This window comes from Corapipo altera, unplaced genomic scaffold (genome assembly GCF_003945725.1).
Source record: "Corapipo altera isolate COAL_440 unplaced genomic scaffold, ASM394572v1 214, whole genome shotgun sequence".
Lineage (NCBI taxonomy): Eukaryota > Metazoa > Chordata > Aves > Passeriformes > Pipridae > Corapipo > Corapipo altera.
The window spans coordinates 544,255-559,568 of NW_020885031.1; the positions used below are offsets into that span (position 1 = coordinate 544,255).

At 47.6% G+C, this 15,314-nt stretch overlaps 1 protein-coding gene and 1 long non-coding RNA gene across 4 annotated transcripts; one reads left to right on the forward strand and one right to left on the reverse strand.

Moving 5' to 3' along the window:
- Positions 1 to 191: 191 nt before the first annotated feature.
- LOC113959280 lies at positions 192 to 11,826 on the reverse strand. 3 transcript variants are annotated; one of them, XR_003531759.1, is made up of 5 exons: positions 11,662 to 11,826; positions 9,876 to 9,977; positions 7,239 to 8,641; positions 3,003 to 4,859; positions 192 to 950 (listed from the first exon to the last, which is right to left on the reverse strand). It is a non-coding gene; the product is annotated as an uncharacterized LOC113959280 (long non-coding RNA). The 3 variants fall into 3 exon arrangements; XR_003531758.1 differs by lacking the exon at positions 11,662 to 11,826 and having other exon boundaries at positions 9,876 to 10,074; XR_003531757.1 differs by lacking the exons at positions 9,876 to 9,977; positions 11,662 to 11,826 and having other exon boundaries at positions 7,239 to 8,923.
- CCNG2 (cyclin G2) lies at positions 9,377 to 15,264 on the forward strand. Its single transcript, XM_027668197.1, has 7 exons — positions 9,377 to 9,775; positions 10,708 to 10,845; positions 11,684 to 11,934; positions 12,079 to 12,157; positions 12,239 to 12,337; positions 13,132 to 13,337; positions 13,457 to 15,264. Exons 1-7 carry the CDS (start codon positions 9,665 to 9,667, stop codon positions 13,587 to 13,589), a joined length of 1,017 nt encoding a protein of 338 aa, XP_027523998.1. The 5' UTR covers positions 9,377 to 9,664; the 3' UTR covers positions 13,590 to 15,264.
- The last annotated feature ends 50 nt before the right edge of the window (positions 15,265 to 15,314 follow it).

Sequence of the window (15,314 nt, forward strand, 5' to 3'; positions counted from 1 at the left end):
AGCAAGAAGTTCAGAGCAAAGGCAACTCGTTTTCTTTAAACTCCTTCCAGTATCTGTAATTATTGGCTGTTCTGACAGCACACAAAGGAGGATTTCCTCTAGAGATAGTAAGCGCAGTGACATAAATCAAGCATGGAGAGAGCATAGTTTTTTGGTTTGGTTTTTTTTTTTTTCAGTTTATTTCCTGACAAATTAACTCTGAATCGGTTTGCTAAAAATTCATCTGTCACAGGCTTTTTTTAACCCTTTCCCTAGTAACTTGTAAGGCTGAAATGAAAGGCTATTTTTGTTGCAGCAACCCCTCTATGCATAGGGTGAACTGCTCTTGGAATCCAAGCCTGCCCATGTGCTGCTCCCTTCCACTTTTATTAATTTTCATCTTGACTTTTCAGACTGAGAAGGTGCAGAGAAGGGCAAGTCCCGCCGGAATTTTATCTCGCTTTCACAATTCCATTCTAATTCTTCTGCGACTCGTTGCTTAAGGGTCGGCGTTTAAGAAGTCTGTAAAGCTGTGGCAGTTTTCCAAGATCCCACTGGTGGTTTGTGGCAGTCACCACAACCAAGGGATTTAGAGAGACACTGCTGGGAAAGAGAGAGAGGCAGCCAGCAAGAATTCCGTGTGTTTGTCCAGGGAAAGAGGCAATATTAAACCTAGAGAAAAGAAATTACCTTGGTGATTGCAATGAGGCACACCTGGAGCACGGCCACTGTCCAACGGCAGGGAGATGTTTTGCGTTGGACTTGATGCCCTGGACAAAAGCTGGATGTCTTGGAGCGGTGGAAAGACTCCCAAGGGCCATGTCAACCAAGGAAGAACACTTTGGTTGCAGGGGTTCACAGCCAAAAACTGAAATGTGGAAAAGGGATCTCACCCTGACGAGAAGGACTTGGGGGTGCTGGTGGATGAGAGGCTGGACAGGAGGTGTCCATGTGCATTGGGATTGTTCAGCCTGGAAAAGAGAAGGCTTTAGGGTGACCTAATTACTGTCTTCCAGTGCTGGAGGGGAGCCTGTAAGAAAGATGGAGAGAGACTATTTAAAAGGGCCTGGAGTGACAGGACAAGGGGGGATGGCTTCAAACTGAAAGATATTAGGTTTAGATTGGATATTGGGAAGAAACTCTTCCCTGTGAGGGTGGTGAGGCCCTGGCACAGGTTGCCCAGAGAAGCTGCGGCTGCCCCATCCCTGGAGGTGTCCAAGGACAGCTTGGACAGGGCTTGGAGCAACCTGGGCTAGTGGAAGGTGTCCCTGCCCATGGCAGGGAAGTGGAACTGAGTGAGCTTTAAGGTCCCTTCCAACCCAAACCATTCTACGATTCTGTGTATCCTTGCAGCAGACATTTCTGTCTATTTTTAAACACCCTTCAGAGAAAAAAAAACGGATGGTCTTGTGGTTTGGCTCTGTGTGGTGCTGTGGAGACCCAAGTGCTGCTCCCTGCCTGACTTTTGACCAGTCAGTTAAACGCAGGGCTGCAAAGGTTAAGGCTCATTTTCATACCCACCCAGCTTCGGTGCACTCAAAGTTCAGCAAGGGCTCGCAGAGCTCGAGGAGTTCAAATCCGTGTGCAGACAGCAGCTGCACAGCAAGGATAGATTCACCCTCGTGTTGGGCAGGCTGGGAGGCTACATTCAAATAGTTTGTCAAGAATTTGAATATCCCGAGGGGCTGGAAACATGCAAACCTGTAGAAACAACTGCTGTTTGGGTTTAGCTGGTCAGGTTCGCTCTGTGACAGAGTTATCCAGTTATCCCTGTGGTTTTCCTTGTGTTTGTGCTTTGGCTCCAGTCGTTACATAACTTATCTATATTTATTGCTAGCCTGTGATCCAAGCAGGCTTTGAGCAGCCCAGAGGAGGCAATACTGATGTTGGTTTAAAGAACAGAATCTTTAAAAAAAATAATGGAAACAGACTCTCAGGATTTCTTGGTTTTCCAAAAGCTGCAAAGAAAGTTAAACTCCCTTTTCTTTGTGAGAGGCACAGTTTCCAAGCATGGAATGTTGGGAAAAGCAGTAGAAGGTAATAAGGAGAATCCTAAAAACATAGTTTATGGTAAAATGACCTGGCAAGGCTTTGCTCAGCTTCCAGGGAGGAAGTGCTCATCAAAGAAAAATCATTGGCACATAGGAACTCTCCCAGAGGAATGAAATGGGTTTGAGCACTGAACTGTCTGATCTCCGTGAGAACTGAACTATCCAAAATCGTTAGTTAGTTTTGAAAAATCTTACCCTTTTTTGTGCAGTGAATGAACCAATGGAATGCTGATTTTCCCAGTAAGCCGTGTGGAAATCAGAATATACAAATTATTAGGCCGCTCTGCCTTATAAGTACATCGGCCGTGCTTGTTCCTACAGGCAGTAATTAGCTGCCCTTTGAAAAAAAATAATCCTGTCTTCCTGGAGAATATGTGGCAAAGGACAAAAAGAAACTAGATGCAGGCTCCTTCATTTCTCTGAGCTCAAATGTAGATTTGCACCGCAGCTGTTAAAGGCTGTTGACCTCAGAAACCATCAGCAGCAGAATTACAGGAGTGTCACCTCGAGTGGAACATCCCCACGGCCTCTGAGGACTTCGTAGCCGTTCCCACCCTGCTCTTCCTACCAGCAGGAATCTAAATTATTTACTAGGGAAACAAACCCTTGTATCTGAGCTGCACAAGATCCCCTTCCTGTCTGTCCCCAGCACGGAGCTTCTTGAAACACCGAGACACAGTTCTGCTTTCCACCGGGGCTGTGCAATACGTGCTCACATTTAGCAAATGAAGCACCTCTTTCACCTCATTCAGTGATTAATTCAGAGAGGAGAACTGCAGGCACTAAATTAACCTTTTTACCTGATTTAGTTTTACTAAACAAACAGCCCCATAATGTAATTTTCTCAACCAGAACAGCTATTTCCTGCGGTTCGCTTTCCTATTTGGAACGTGTTCCATTCCAAATCTATCTCATGTCACTCGGTAACAGTAATACCTTCAGACTGTGTCCCCTTTTCCCTGGGGATCGCACCTGTAAATCCAGCATTCTTCCTAGAAAATAGATGATTAGTCAGAAGTGGCTGTCACAGCATGCAGGAGCACCAACAGCAGATAGGAATGTGCCTCCTCCTCAACAGCATTCCCAATTTTACCTTTTAGTATTGGGAGTGTGAATGACACAGGGGGGGTCAATTAATATACAGGTTTTCTTCCACTTTTCCCTTCCAGAACATCAGAATTCCTTCCTTTTCTCCGTTGCTTTTAATCAGCTGACTGTGGTTATACTCCACTGTAGACATCATCGTTAATAAGTGGGTAGTTTATGTCCTGGGGAGTTGATATCAGCACTGCAGGAGTTCATAACCTTGCCCAATGTGTGGTGTTGCTGTGCCACTCATAGCTGTGCCTTTTCCCATGGATCGTTTGCCGCCCTGTAACAGTGATTTTCACTTTTCCATGTGGATCAGGATCGTGTTCACTGAGGGTACATCTGAGAAAGTGTATCTGAGTTATCTCCTCTGGCAAGTGTCAAGGGGATGTTAGGGAAATGTGCCTGGATACGGTAGCTTAAGACACAGCTATGCTGGAAATGCTCTTGCAGCTGTTCCTTGGAAAACATCTGTGGGACTGGGCGTGGAAATTTGTACATCTCTGTTCACACCAGCACAGAGCAATTTTCCTCTCGTGCAACAGAGTATAAATTATTGGGAAATAAGGACATTATGCACCAACAGACATGAAATGACTAAAGGTAGTCATTTGGAAAGCAAGGGGAGGGGAAATGGAATATTCCTTACTGGCACAGGAATAAGATAAGCAGACTCCACAAGAATTCCAGTACTCCAGCTTCTAGTATTTGAGTAGGAATAACCACTTCTCCAGGCTCAATTACTTGCGTTTACAGTTGGAAAAAAACCTTCCATCTGTGACAGTCTGTGTTTGTACTGACTGATAAAGGGAAGAATATACAGGTTGACATTATTTCGTATTTATAATGAGTGATTATCCCTATGCAAAGTGTAAAGGACATTGTCCCAAGAAGTCAGTTTTAGGAAATGACATACAAGAATTTAAGTAACTGTGGTAAAGGAGAGAAAGGAGTATTTTGTTTTGTAAGTATCTTCATATTGTCTCGTGGACTCTGTGTGCAAAGGGACCTCGGGCCTCTTGGAGTTTAATCCCAGTTATAGAAAATGAAATGTTAAATTAGAAAATAAGTGTTAAATCATAAAATAAATTTACAATATCCATTCACAGCCCTTGTAACTGACTGCTTCCTAGCAAATCATTTTACTCAGCAGCTGCCTGGTTCTACAGGCAGAAAGGTGACTGCTTCTCTTTTTTTTTTTTTTTCTTTTCCATGGGTTAACTTTTAATGACTAATTTAAATTCCATTTATGCAGAATCCCTATGATTTTGAAAACGCCTCCTGCAATTATGCACAACTACCTTTCCAAAAAAAAAAAAAAAAAAAAAAAAAAAAAAAAACAACTTTCCAAAGCTGTAAGTACAACACTGCCTAGAATTATCCTGTCAATTAAATAAAAGAACCCACTTAAAATAAGTGACAGAAATACACAGTGAATTAAACGCACCTTCCAGTAACAAATGGTTATTAAAGGAGACCTCTGAGCAAACTGCTGGTTCTGTGGTCATGCTTGGACAAGCACAAGGCTATTGAAACACACAGCTGCCTTTCAGACAATTTAACTTGCACTGAAGGCAAATTATCGCCATTTGATGTCATTCTCTTGGCTTCTCAGAGCTTCCCTTCGCTGCACAACAGTGTCAGGGGGAGCGGGACTGGGGCTGCAGCTCCAGCTGCCCATCAAACGCTGCCTGCAACGTCCTCCTGCAGAAAATGGGCTTGTGCATCTGGCAGTATCAGCTGAAAAAAGGCAGGGACAGATATTTTAATAGGCTTGGAGAAGCAGTGTGGGGTTCTGGCAATAGCTGGAATGGGAATCGGGGAGGAATAAGACAAACGGCGCCTAAACCCACCCCCTCCAGAAGTCATGAATAATAATTGCAGTCACTGGGTAAGCTCTGAAGTGTGTCACAGATTCGGAGTCTTTCCTGCTTCCTCCCTTTTTCTCAGTGCCCAGAGAGCAGAGTTTCAACAAGGTGGGGCAACAACAACAACCCATGAGCCACAAAACTGCAGATGTTCTTGCCGTGGCCCTGGTGAAGTCACCACGAGTCCCTTCCCCTTGGTGCTGTCTGTACGTGAGGGTTTGCACTGCTCTGGGGGTGATGTTCCCCCTTCCTCTTCCCATGCCAGAGCCCTTTCCAAAGCCTCCAAAACAAGACTGGATGATGTTAAAAATATGGGTTGCACTGGACTGTTGGCTCTTTGCTCCAGATCTTTCCAGCTCTGTGTAGAGAGGCCTTTGTGACCCCACAGGCTCACCAAAGAGCCAGCTCACACTCTCCAGGCTTTTCCTCGCTCTCTGTCAGTATCAGGGATCATGGAATTCTGTGCTTCCCAGCATACCCTACGTGGGCTCGCTCCACGCTGTGAAATAATAGACAGGGGCCTGTCCCTGGTGTTATTTCTGGAACAGAATCCTTTTGTGTCAGTGAAGACTTGGAATTTCCTTCACGATTCGGGATTTTAGCACTACAAGCAATTGAATTTTTTAGCTGCGTTTCGCAGGTTTTCTGCCAGCTACTGGGAATAAGGACATTTTCTAGTACATTTTTGGATTCCTCTCCTCTAGTAATCTCATCTCGGGAGCCTTGTCCCAGGGCTGTGGTGCAGCTGTGCTGGTATAGAGGTATTTATATAAATAAGGCAGCTTTTATTTTCGGTAAGCAGAGTATGTGGTATCAGTACATGGCAGATTTATTTAAGTGAAAACTTACAGTCCATCCTAAACTTATTAAGTTTCCATTGATTTGTGTTTGGGTCTTGTCAGCTCAAAATGCTTTCTGCTCTAAGTTTCCTGAGCAAACAAGCTGAGTTTCTTTTTTCTGCCCTCTCCCTTCCTTATTCCAAGAGCTGTTTGGAAACTTGGGGTGTGGTCTCTGGGACTAACAGACTCTGGATTTGTCCGTGTGGCCAGTGAACCTCTTCCCCAGCACCAAGCTCCTATTTACATTGTTCCTTTGTTGGGAAGCCTGTCTCTCCTTTTTTCTTGTGGGCAGCATGTAATGAATCTGAATAAATTCATTTATTTATGAATGCTGAGCCTGACTTCCATGGGCACGAGGTGAGGGGTGTGGAATTACACTCCTCTGGGCAGACAGGAGCTGCACCAGTGGGGACATGGCTCCTATGGCTACTGGAGGATCAAATGCCACTTCCCTCCGGGGGCTGCTGTCTGGGGAACAAGGTTTTAAGTTCTGACAGACCTATGAATCATTTCATCTCTTTGAATATTTCCTCCCAAAGGGCCTGGTGAGGGGAAGCCCGTGCAGAGGCTTTTGATAGCTTGTATCCCCAGGCACCGGTCCCACTGCTTCTAAAAGCAACAGAATCTGCAAAACATTTCTCAGATACGTACACATACTTGTGTGTACATGTACCAAGCTGTGGAGCCTCTGTTGTATCTGTTTTCTCATAGGTGCATTTTGGTACAGAAATGCAACTCTGTGACTTCTGCCTTCCAGTTGCCAGTGCTGCTGTTGTCCTCCAAATCAGGGTAATGGGGCAGCAGTGGAGCACTTGGATTAATTAGTGGCCATAAATGGTGTGGAGCTCTTTGGCTGAGTGGTTCAAGGGAACTGTTGTTCCAAGTGACCCCCGTTTTCCTTCCGTGGGTGGGCAGAGTGGGCAGACTGCTTGTGTCTGGAGCGTTAATTACTCTGTGTCCCTTAATCAGGAAGGTTGTAATCCTATTTCGGTGTGGAGATCCACATGCCACAGCGCCCAATCAGCGTCCCTGATGTCATCCCCTGCCAGTCAATACACAGCCATTAGCCATCCAGAACTATTCCCGAGGAACTGCTGGGCAGACATGCCAGGACAAGTTTTGCCAAGCCACACTGGAAGACAGTTTAGCAAGGCTGGTTAAAATAATCCCAGTTTAACGGGACATGCATCTTTGGGTTCCCAAAGAATGCCAGGCAGGACTTGCTGCTCTCTAAAGCACAGCATGTTACAGAACAGATAAATTGTGTTTCCTCAGAATACTGAAAACACTTCTCAAGCCCTCCCCCCCACATTTGCACTCCCCTGGATCCCAAATAAATGCCACATTGAAAGAAAATTATTCCTTGCATAAGTGGAAAAAAAAGAAAACAACAACAGATTTTGTTTCCTGACCTCACCACGACTCCTCCTTTGCCCACAACACTCCATTGTTCTGCCAGGTCCAGACAGCACAGGGAGCAGACTCGTTTTCCCTGTTTTTAATCCCAAAGCTGGAGTCCATCCCTTACAATAAGGATCCTTGGGGTTTTGGTGGGTTTTTTTCTCGATCCTACTCAGCTGTTTGCAACAAATGAGTTAATTACCGAGGAACAAAGATGAGGCAGGGATCCTTCTCTCCCAGCTTTGGGAAGTGAGCCATGCTCTGATAAGAGATTTCCCCCCTCAGGTTACGTGATGTATTGAAGGATAATTTTTCAGTGTGTTCTATTAGGTTTAAATTAGTAAAGGGAAAGGAATGCCTGTGTTCAAGTAGGTGTCTGAATTGGTATTTTTAGAGCTGTCATGCTCTGTGCTTGCAAAATGAACCTTTTCTGTCCTTTAGGTAAACTGGAACTTATGTTCCACTATTTTGGAGGAGGACGAACAGCCATGTTCCATTTCTGTGGCGGCAAAATACACTCCAGAATGTGGGGAGAAATAAAAGGAGTGACCGCCCAGGGCATTTGGAGAACAGAGACTGGAGCTGAGAGCCTCATCCTGTAAATGTCACCTGGATGATGTCACTGCATGGAACCACTTGGAAGTTGGTTCCACTCACAGTTGTTAACAATTTTTCAAACTGGAGCAGATCCACAGCTCCCACTTCAGAAGCTACAATGGCTTTTGTTGTCTCCCCCCCCCCCAAAAATCAGCTGGTGCGCCGGTTCATTCACCGTGTGATGGGAGGGATGCTCAGGTGTAGCTGGTGGTACCTACAGGAGCTCTGGCCCCCGTCAGGAATTACCCTGAGGAGAAGTCGTGCGTGTTTACGGGAATCTTGGAGCGCTTGGCATCCAAATAAACTTGAAGGAAGCGTTGGCCGTCATCGCTGGCAGAGCAGACAGGGACTGTGCCTCGAAATAGCGCTTGGCAGGGGAACGCTGCTGACGGCTCGGTGGAGAAGGCGGATTTGCTTTTCCAGACCGAGACATTTCATCAACAGTTTCTGTTTGTTGGAGCTGTGGAACCTCACTAGATCAAACCCAGTCCTAATCTGCTGGAGCCGCCTCCACAGGCTTTTGTCTCCAGTGTGTACACACAGCCAGTCGCTGTGGTTTGGGTCTGTCCTAGGACATCTATCCCTTTGTGTTTGTCCACGAGCACGTTGGGGCAGCCCCACAAATCCTCCAGACGATGGGGGTTTTGTTTTATGTGGTCAAGCTGCAGGCTGAGAAGGTCTTTGATGCAGCCTCTGACTTAGGGGCCGACCCACCATCTCCTTCCTGACACACCGAGCCTTGGATTCACTCCACGGGACGGGAAGCTTGGAAGTGCGCATCCCAAAAAACTCTGCCAACACCAGGCTGTACGTAAACCTGTCGATCTGAAGCAGGACGCGGAGGGGTTTTAAAATCCAGGCGGGTGTTTGGAACCCTCAAGGAACAGCACGAGGAGGAGGGTCCCACAGAGATACACATTAAACCCGCGGGGGCTGAGCACTCGTCCTTACCCTGCACGGGGACACGGGATAAGGCAGGACGGGCGGGTGCGGGGGCAGAAGACCTCTGTGGCACACGGTGCCCGCCGGGCCTCGCCGCGGCCTGAGGGGGCGCGCGCGGGCCCGTCGCGGTTGCCGAGGCCCGGAGCTGTGGGCGAGGCAGAGGCAGAACTGGCTCGACCAATCAGGAGAGACCCGGCCACGGCCGGCGGCCAATCGGCGCCAGTAAACAACACACCCCCCCACCCGCGGGGAGGGGCGGACCAATCAGGGCGCGGGACATTTGGGCGGTCTTTTCAAACCGGCCGAGGCGCCGCTAGCGGCCCTTTAAAGGCGCGATGCGACCCTTCGAAGTGTCCCTCCGCGCGGCCTCGCCGTCCATCCCGAGCGGCGCAGTGCCGCCCCGCTCCCCGCCGAGCCGGAGCGCTGCCGGGCCGCCGCGCCTTTCTCGGACCTCCGGGCGCTCTCGGAGCGCCTCCGGGCCGCGCGGGTGTGATCGGACTATTTGTCTTCCGCGCGCCGCCTCACCAGCGGGAATCGCTCCGCTCGGGACAACAAAAGGCGTGGGCGGGGCCGCGGGGCCGCCATCTTGGAGCGGGGCCGGGGCGGGGGCTGCAGCAGCGGCGGCCGGGGGCGGTGTTGTGATGGTGCCGTGACGGTGCCGTGACTCCCCGCGGGAGTCCAGGCCGCCCTGCCTGGATGCGGGGCCAGCGGCCGAGCCCACCCCCGTCCGCGCGGTGACGGGAGCCGGGCTCACCTCCCCCTCCCCGAGCGCTGAAGGGCCGCGGGGGGGGCCCGGCGCCCCCTCGTCCCCGGCCTGCGGGGCCCCTTTGTTTCCCAGGTGCGGAGGGGAAGGAGGAGGAGGAGGAGGAGGAGGAGGAGGAGGAGGAAAAAGGGGAAGATGGGCAGCGAGGCGCTGTGGCTTTTCAAGCAGCTGAACCTCCACCTGGAGCTGGAGGGGCGGTTCCAGCCCCGCGAGAAGGGGCTCAGCCTCATCGAGGCCGCCGCCGAGGTGGGTGAGGAGGGCCCGGGCCGCTGAGCTGGGAAGGGGAGTGGGGGCAGAAAATGCGTGGGCTTAAAGAAAATTCGAGGTAACAGTGGACGTGCGTTACCTGCGGAAAGTTAATTCTTTCCTCCTTATGCGACGCTTGCCTTTTGTTTTAGCTCTGCCTTAATTCTTAGGTGTTAACGTTGCGTTATCCAAGAGCTGCGACCTACAGGGCAAGCAAAATATTTAGGCGTTCAGTGTTTATTGTTTAGGTTTAGAGTGAGCACAGGAGCAAGCGGTTCTGTATTGTTTTCATCAGGGGAGCCTCCCGCCACCGCAGGGAAGGTGGGATGTCAAGCGGCTTTTCATTAGCGAGGTCTGGGGAAACGAACCCAGAAGCGCTCAGTGCTTTGACAGCAAAATGTATATTGACCGTAAACATCTCCACGTAAAAGACCAAAGTTCCTCGGAGTTCAGGGAAGGCTGCGTTCCATCGGGTTCCTGGGAGGGTTTTTTGGGGGGGAAGGGCCCTAATGTTTAACAAAAAACAAGTCCCTGAAACGAGGCTGCCTGTTTGTTGTGAAAGCAGAGCTGTTGTTCCTTAAATATTGACGCGCAGGCAGACAGCTGTGTGGTCATCTCTAAGGTCAGGAGGCGCTGTGTATGCCCGCACTTGGTAAATAAGTCTGAAATATGTCTTTACATAAGAATTGGAAATGTGGCTGTGCTGGGTGTTGCTCTGGTGAGACTCAGGACCTGGCTGTAACCTCTGTACCTTGGGTGTGATTGGAATCTCGAGTGTCTAAATTCTTTTTAAAGTTAAGTGAAATAAAAGTGTCTGAGGAAAAAAAATTGCTTCTGTTTGATATAAAAAAAAGATGATTTAGGGAGTGAGTGGTCCCGGTCACTGCTGCTGCTGCCACAGAATAATCCTGACTTTGTCTGTCTTGCCATAGAATGAAAACACTCTGTGTCCAAGACAAAGGAATGCCAAGGTGGAAGATCTTTGGAGCCTGACCAACTTCTTTGGATTTGCAACTGAAACATTTGTTTTGGCTGTCAACATCCTGGACAGATTCTTGGCCCTTATGAAGGTACAAGTGTGGCTGTTGATTCATTCTGTGCTAGCAACAGATCTGGACTCTCCTTTGGAAACCTGGAGTACAGTTCTTTTACCTCTAAAGACAAGTAGCAGGTTGATTTATTTCTCTAATAAGTCTGTAACCTTTGCCATGTAGATGTTTAAGAAAGGAGGAATTAAGAAAAACAAACTTATTTGTCTTCCAGACTGTTTCTGGGTACTGTGCTAAAGCTTAACTTAGCTCTGGAACTGATACCAAGTGATAAATGTCCTGGTTGTTTTTATCGTGTTAGTGCTGGTTTAAGGCAGGAAATCTGAACCTAAAGCAGTTCCCTGTTATTAAATCAGCAGAAAAACTGAAGTCGCGTCAGGTTTGTGGTCTGACTGTCCTTGAGGTGGCACAAAACGGGTGGGAGAGAAGAGCAGAGGCAGGAGCAAGTTGTGGAGGGATGGGGCTGCCTGGAACAGGCTCAGACTGGATCTGTGTGGGCTGTCAGTGAGGGAAGGTGAGCACTGCCGCTCGGGGAAGTGAGGAATTACAGCTCTCACTGCAGTGGATTTGTGTAGTGATGTGGAATGGCCCGAACAGAGGCTGCTCAGCTCTCCAACTTCACTTCCTCTGCCCTGGCAGATCGATGCTGCTTGCTGGGCTCTGCCAGCTGGGTTGTGCTCCAGCTGCACTGCTGCAGCTGGTTTTGACTGGGGGCAGTGGAGGAGCTGGCTGACACCAGGTTTACTTGAGATAAGCAAGTCCTTGGCTGTTGAACTGTGAATATTCCGGGCGCTGTTGCCGTGCAGTCAGGGTGCTCATGGGGAGGGAAGCACTCACAGTGCTTCCTGTACTTTTTCAGGTGAAGCCAAAGCACTTGTCTTGCATTGGAGTTTGCTGCATCCAGCTGGCCGCCCGTGTCGTGGAGGAGGAATGCAACATCCCCGCTGCTCCCGAGATCATCCGCATCAGCCAATGTAAATGCACTGTGTCCGACCTGAAACGGATGGAAAAGATCATTTCAGAAAAGTTGCACTTTGAATTTAAAGCTACTACTGCCTTAACCTTCTTGCACTTGTACCATACTATTGTACTCTGTCATACCTCAGAAAGGTAGGTGAGCCCTTTTTGCCCTCCCTGATTCCCTCCCAAAGGGTCACAGCGTTGGCTGTAGAGGAGGCAGCTCCTCGATTTTTTTACTTCCTGACAATGGAATGCTTGTTGATCCACCTCCTCCTCCTCTTGGGTGTCTCACAGGAAAGAAGTATTGAATCTGGACAAGTTGGAAGCACAGCTGAAAGCTTGCAACTGTCGTCTGGTCTTCTCTAAAGCAAAAGTAAGTAGGAGTAGTTTTCTTTAACTTCTGGGTAGGGTTATGATTCTTTTTATATCGAGTGCTGTTTCCTTGTCCTTTTAGCCTTCTGTCTTGGCCTTGTGCCTTCTCACTCTGGAAGTTCAGATGTTGAAATCTGTGGAGCTGCTGGAGATCCTTCTGCGTGTTCAGAAGCATTCAAAGGTAAATATTGTCAGTGGATTGTTTGTCCAGTTGCTGGGGCTGACACTGTTAGTGGGGGACGATGTTACATTTAAGGGACCCCTTAAGTGGGTCCCTGAGTGTGTTTTTAGAGGTTCGGTTTGGCATCAGCTGAAGGAAGCAATTAAAAAATGTATAAAATCAGGAGAACTGCTGAGCTGGTGCCCGTGCAGTGCATGCTTTAACAGGCAGCTGATTGAACTTGTGCAGCTCTGACTGTGTGTTCTGGAGAAACTTCCAGTCTGTTCCTGGGACTGCTGGGCTGGTTATTTTTTTTTTTCCTGAATAGCTAGACCCAAAGAAACAACATGGAGCTGTGTCAGGGGAGGGTTAGGATGGATATTAGGGAAAGGTTCTTCACCCAGAGGGTGGTCAGGTGTGAAAGACAGCAATTGTACAACCCCAGTTTCTTGAGGGGTGAAAGTAGTTCCTTAAAGGACAGTATTTATTCCGTTTTAAAAAGGAATTTTAAAATTTTTCATTCCCTTTTGAAATGGAATAACCTCTGTTTCATTTATCCTCGGGAAGTGATAATGAAAACGTTAACAACTTGACAGGCAAACTGTCAACTCAGACTTGAACATGGCCTTGTCTGGGAGGTGTGTAGGAGTTGGTGGGAGTTCACCTTCAAAAGCAACTTTGACAAAGGTATCACGGTCATGACTCACTTGTCTCTTGAGTGATGTTTTTTCCCGGGGGGGTGAAATGGAGGGGGTATCTTTGGAGCCCCTGCGTAACAGACTAAATAAGTTCTTTGGGTTTTGTTTCTTTTTCAGATAAGTGATGGTGACCTGCTTTACTGGAGGGAGCTGGTCTCGAAATGCCTGGCAGACTATTCCTCCCCTGAGTGCTGCAAGCCTGACCACAAGAAGCTGGTTTGGATTGTTTCCAGACGAACAGCCCAGAACCTCCAGAACAGCTACTACAGCGTTCCCGAGTTGCCAACGATTCCGGAGGGGGGATGTTTCAACGGGAGCGAGAGGTTGGTAAAACTGCCACCACCTGGTTCATTTGCTGGGAGTTCTCCTTTTCCTGTAGTGTTCATGGCAGCTCCCTGTCACTAGGCTTTGTTAAAATGACCTTTCCCACTGTTCCTTCCAGTGAAGACTCCTGCGAAGACATGAGCAGCGGAGAGGAAAGCCTGAGCAGTTCTCCTCCCAGTGACCTGGAAGGCACCTTCTTCTTTGAACTCAAACCCAAACCCAAGTGGCAAACTCTCAGCTGTGGGTCTTAGCATTACATCTGGACTGTATTAGGTTGAGGTCTCTAATGCACCATAGAGTCTTTTGGCAATAATAAATAAGGTGGTAATCTGTAAACTGTATTAAGGCAAAGACTTGCTGTGGTATATCAGTGCTTTGAATGCCTGCCTTGATTTTTCTTGTTGTTGTAATTTTAAGGAATTAAAAACAAAAACACTTTCAGGTCCCCAGATCAGCAAAAAAAAAAAAAGTTCTTGTATAGCTCTGTTGTCAGCAGCCATGAATGTAGCCCTGTACCTGGTGGTCCAAACCCCTCAGCAGCTCAACACCTGAGCTGACTTCAGGGTCTTGACTGAGAAGCATGGAGCAAGAGTGAGAGGCTTTCCTGGAATTTAAATGTGCTCCATGGGGACAGTCAAGCATGGGAGTGGCCCAGGAGGAGCTGTGCAGTCCTTGTCCTGGGATGTTCTTGGGTTTCAGCATGACAAACACCCAGGCTTGGCTTGAATTCAGCTTTGACCCTGCTTTGAGCAGGAGGTTGGCCTGGAGTCCCTCCTGAGGGCAGCTCCACTCCCTGCTGCGGTGGGATTAGATCCAGCAGGCTGAGTAGGTTGTGTGGAATGGTGTGTGTACATAGTGCCAGGCTGGAATGATTTACTCTCCAACGGGCCAAACACAAACTGCTTTTCCTTTTCAGCAGGGTCTTGAGTTGTGTACTCCAAGTAGCAATTTTTTGAAGCTTGGCTTTTATTAACTTCAGGGATCCCTATTTCACACCAGGAGTGTGTGTGGTCAGCAGGGGTTTTCTAGTCAATCTAGTTTTCACTGAGACAGTACAAAGTGCGTGGCCAGGAGTAATTTCATGTTTCCTTTAATCCGGCTGTTTTTCCCCTGAAATCCACATTGTATACTTCAGTGTCTTTCCAATCCTAACATGTCAATCCATGCTATTAGCTTAGACTTCTTAACATGGTAAACCCTGCTAAGTCTACATTCCTTTGAATATTTAACCCTTGTAGTTGTTTTTCAGTATATTCATGTTATTGATTGAGTCATAATCAGACTTGTTTGCATGCTGATGTGAAGCAGTTAGTGCAGGAGAAGTTGGTATTATGCAGTAATATCAGGTAAATGTGATGGTGAAGTAGTTAATGTAACGGTTTTTCCTCTGAACTGTGTTATCAAAGCACAAATTGAAGTATGATGGTGTCTCTCCGTGGTGAGAACACGGCTAAAGCGGATTAAACGAGCTCAGAATCACGGTGTGAGGCTGTGGTGGTGCCAAAGTAGAGATGAAGGAGCAAACAAGCTAAAAGCTGTTCCGTAGGTGCAAGCATTGCTTTAGGAAGGTAAGAGTGATGCTGTTCAAGTCCATAACTGTTGTGTGATTTCAGTTTTCTAAAAACAAACAAAAAAAGTTTACAAAAAATGTATATGAAAATGTAAATTGAAAAAATGTACAGAAAAAAAAATTTAAAATTAAAAAAACGAGCAGAAAATACTGTATTTTTTTACATTGTATGTAACTTTTTGTAGGTCTGTGGCATGTAGATAGTAATTTATTGTGTACTCTGTATGATACAAATACTGTACCTCTGAAGACTTCTTGCTGCAAGTCTCTGCTCCCTTCGGGAGTCCTTGGGTGAGGAACCTACTGAGTCTTGTTTCAGTTGAGAACAAAAATAAACCAAGTGCTGTATTTGTTAACTGCTGGGAGTGGTGGTTGGTCACTTTTTTTCACGCTGTACAGGGTGTAT

Bases quoted from the DNA above. Each gene is read 5' to 3' on its own strand.
- CCNG2 (XM_027668197.1), top strand. From the start codon at position 9,665: ATGGGCAGCGAGGCGCTGTGGCTTTTCAAGCAGCTGAACCTCCACCTG. The intron at 11,935-12,078 runs GTAGGTGAGCCC...GGTGTCTCACAG, and splicing joins CTCTGTCATACCTCAGAAAG to GAAAGAAGTATTGAATCTGG. The intron at 13,338-13,456 runs GTTGGTAAAACT...TGTTCCTTCCAG, and splicing joins TGTTTCAACGGGAGCGAGAG to TGAAGACTCCTGCGAAGACA.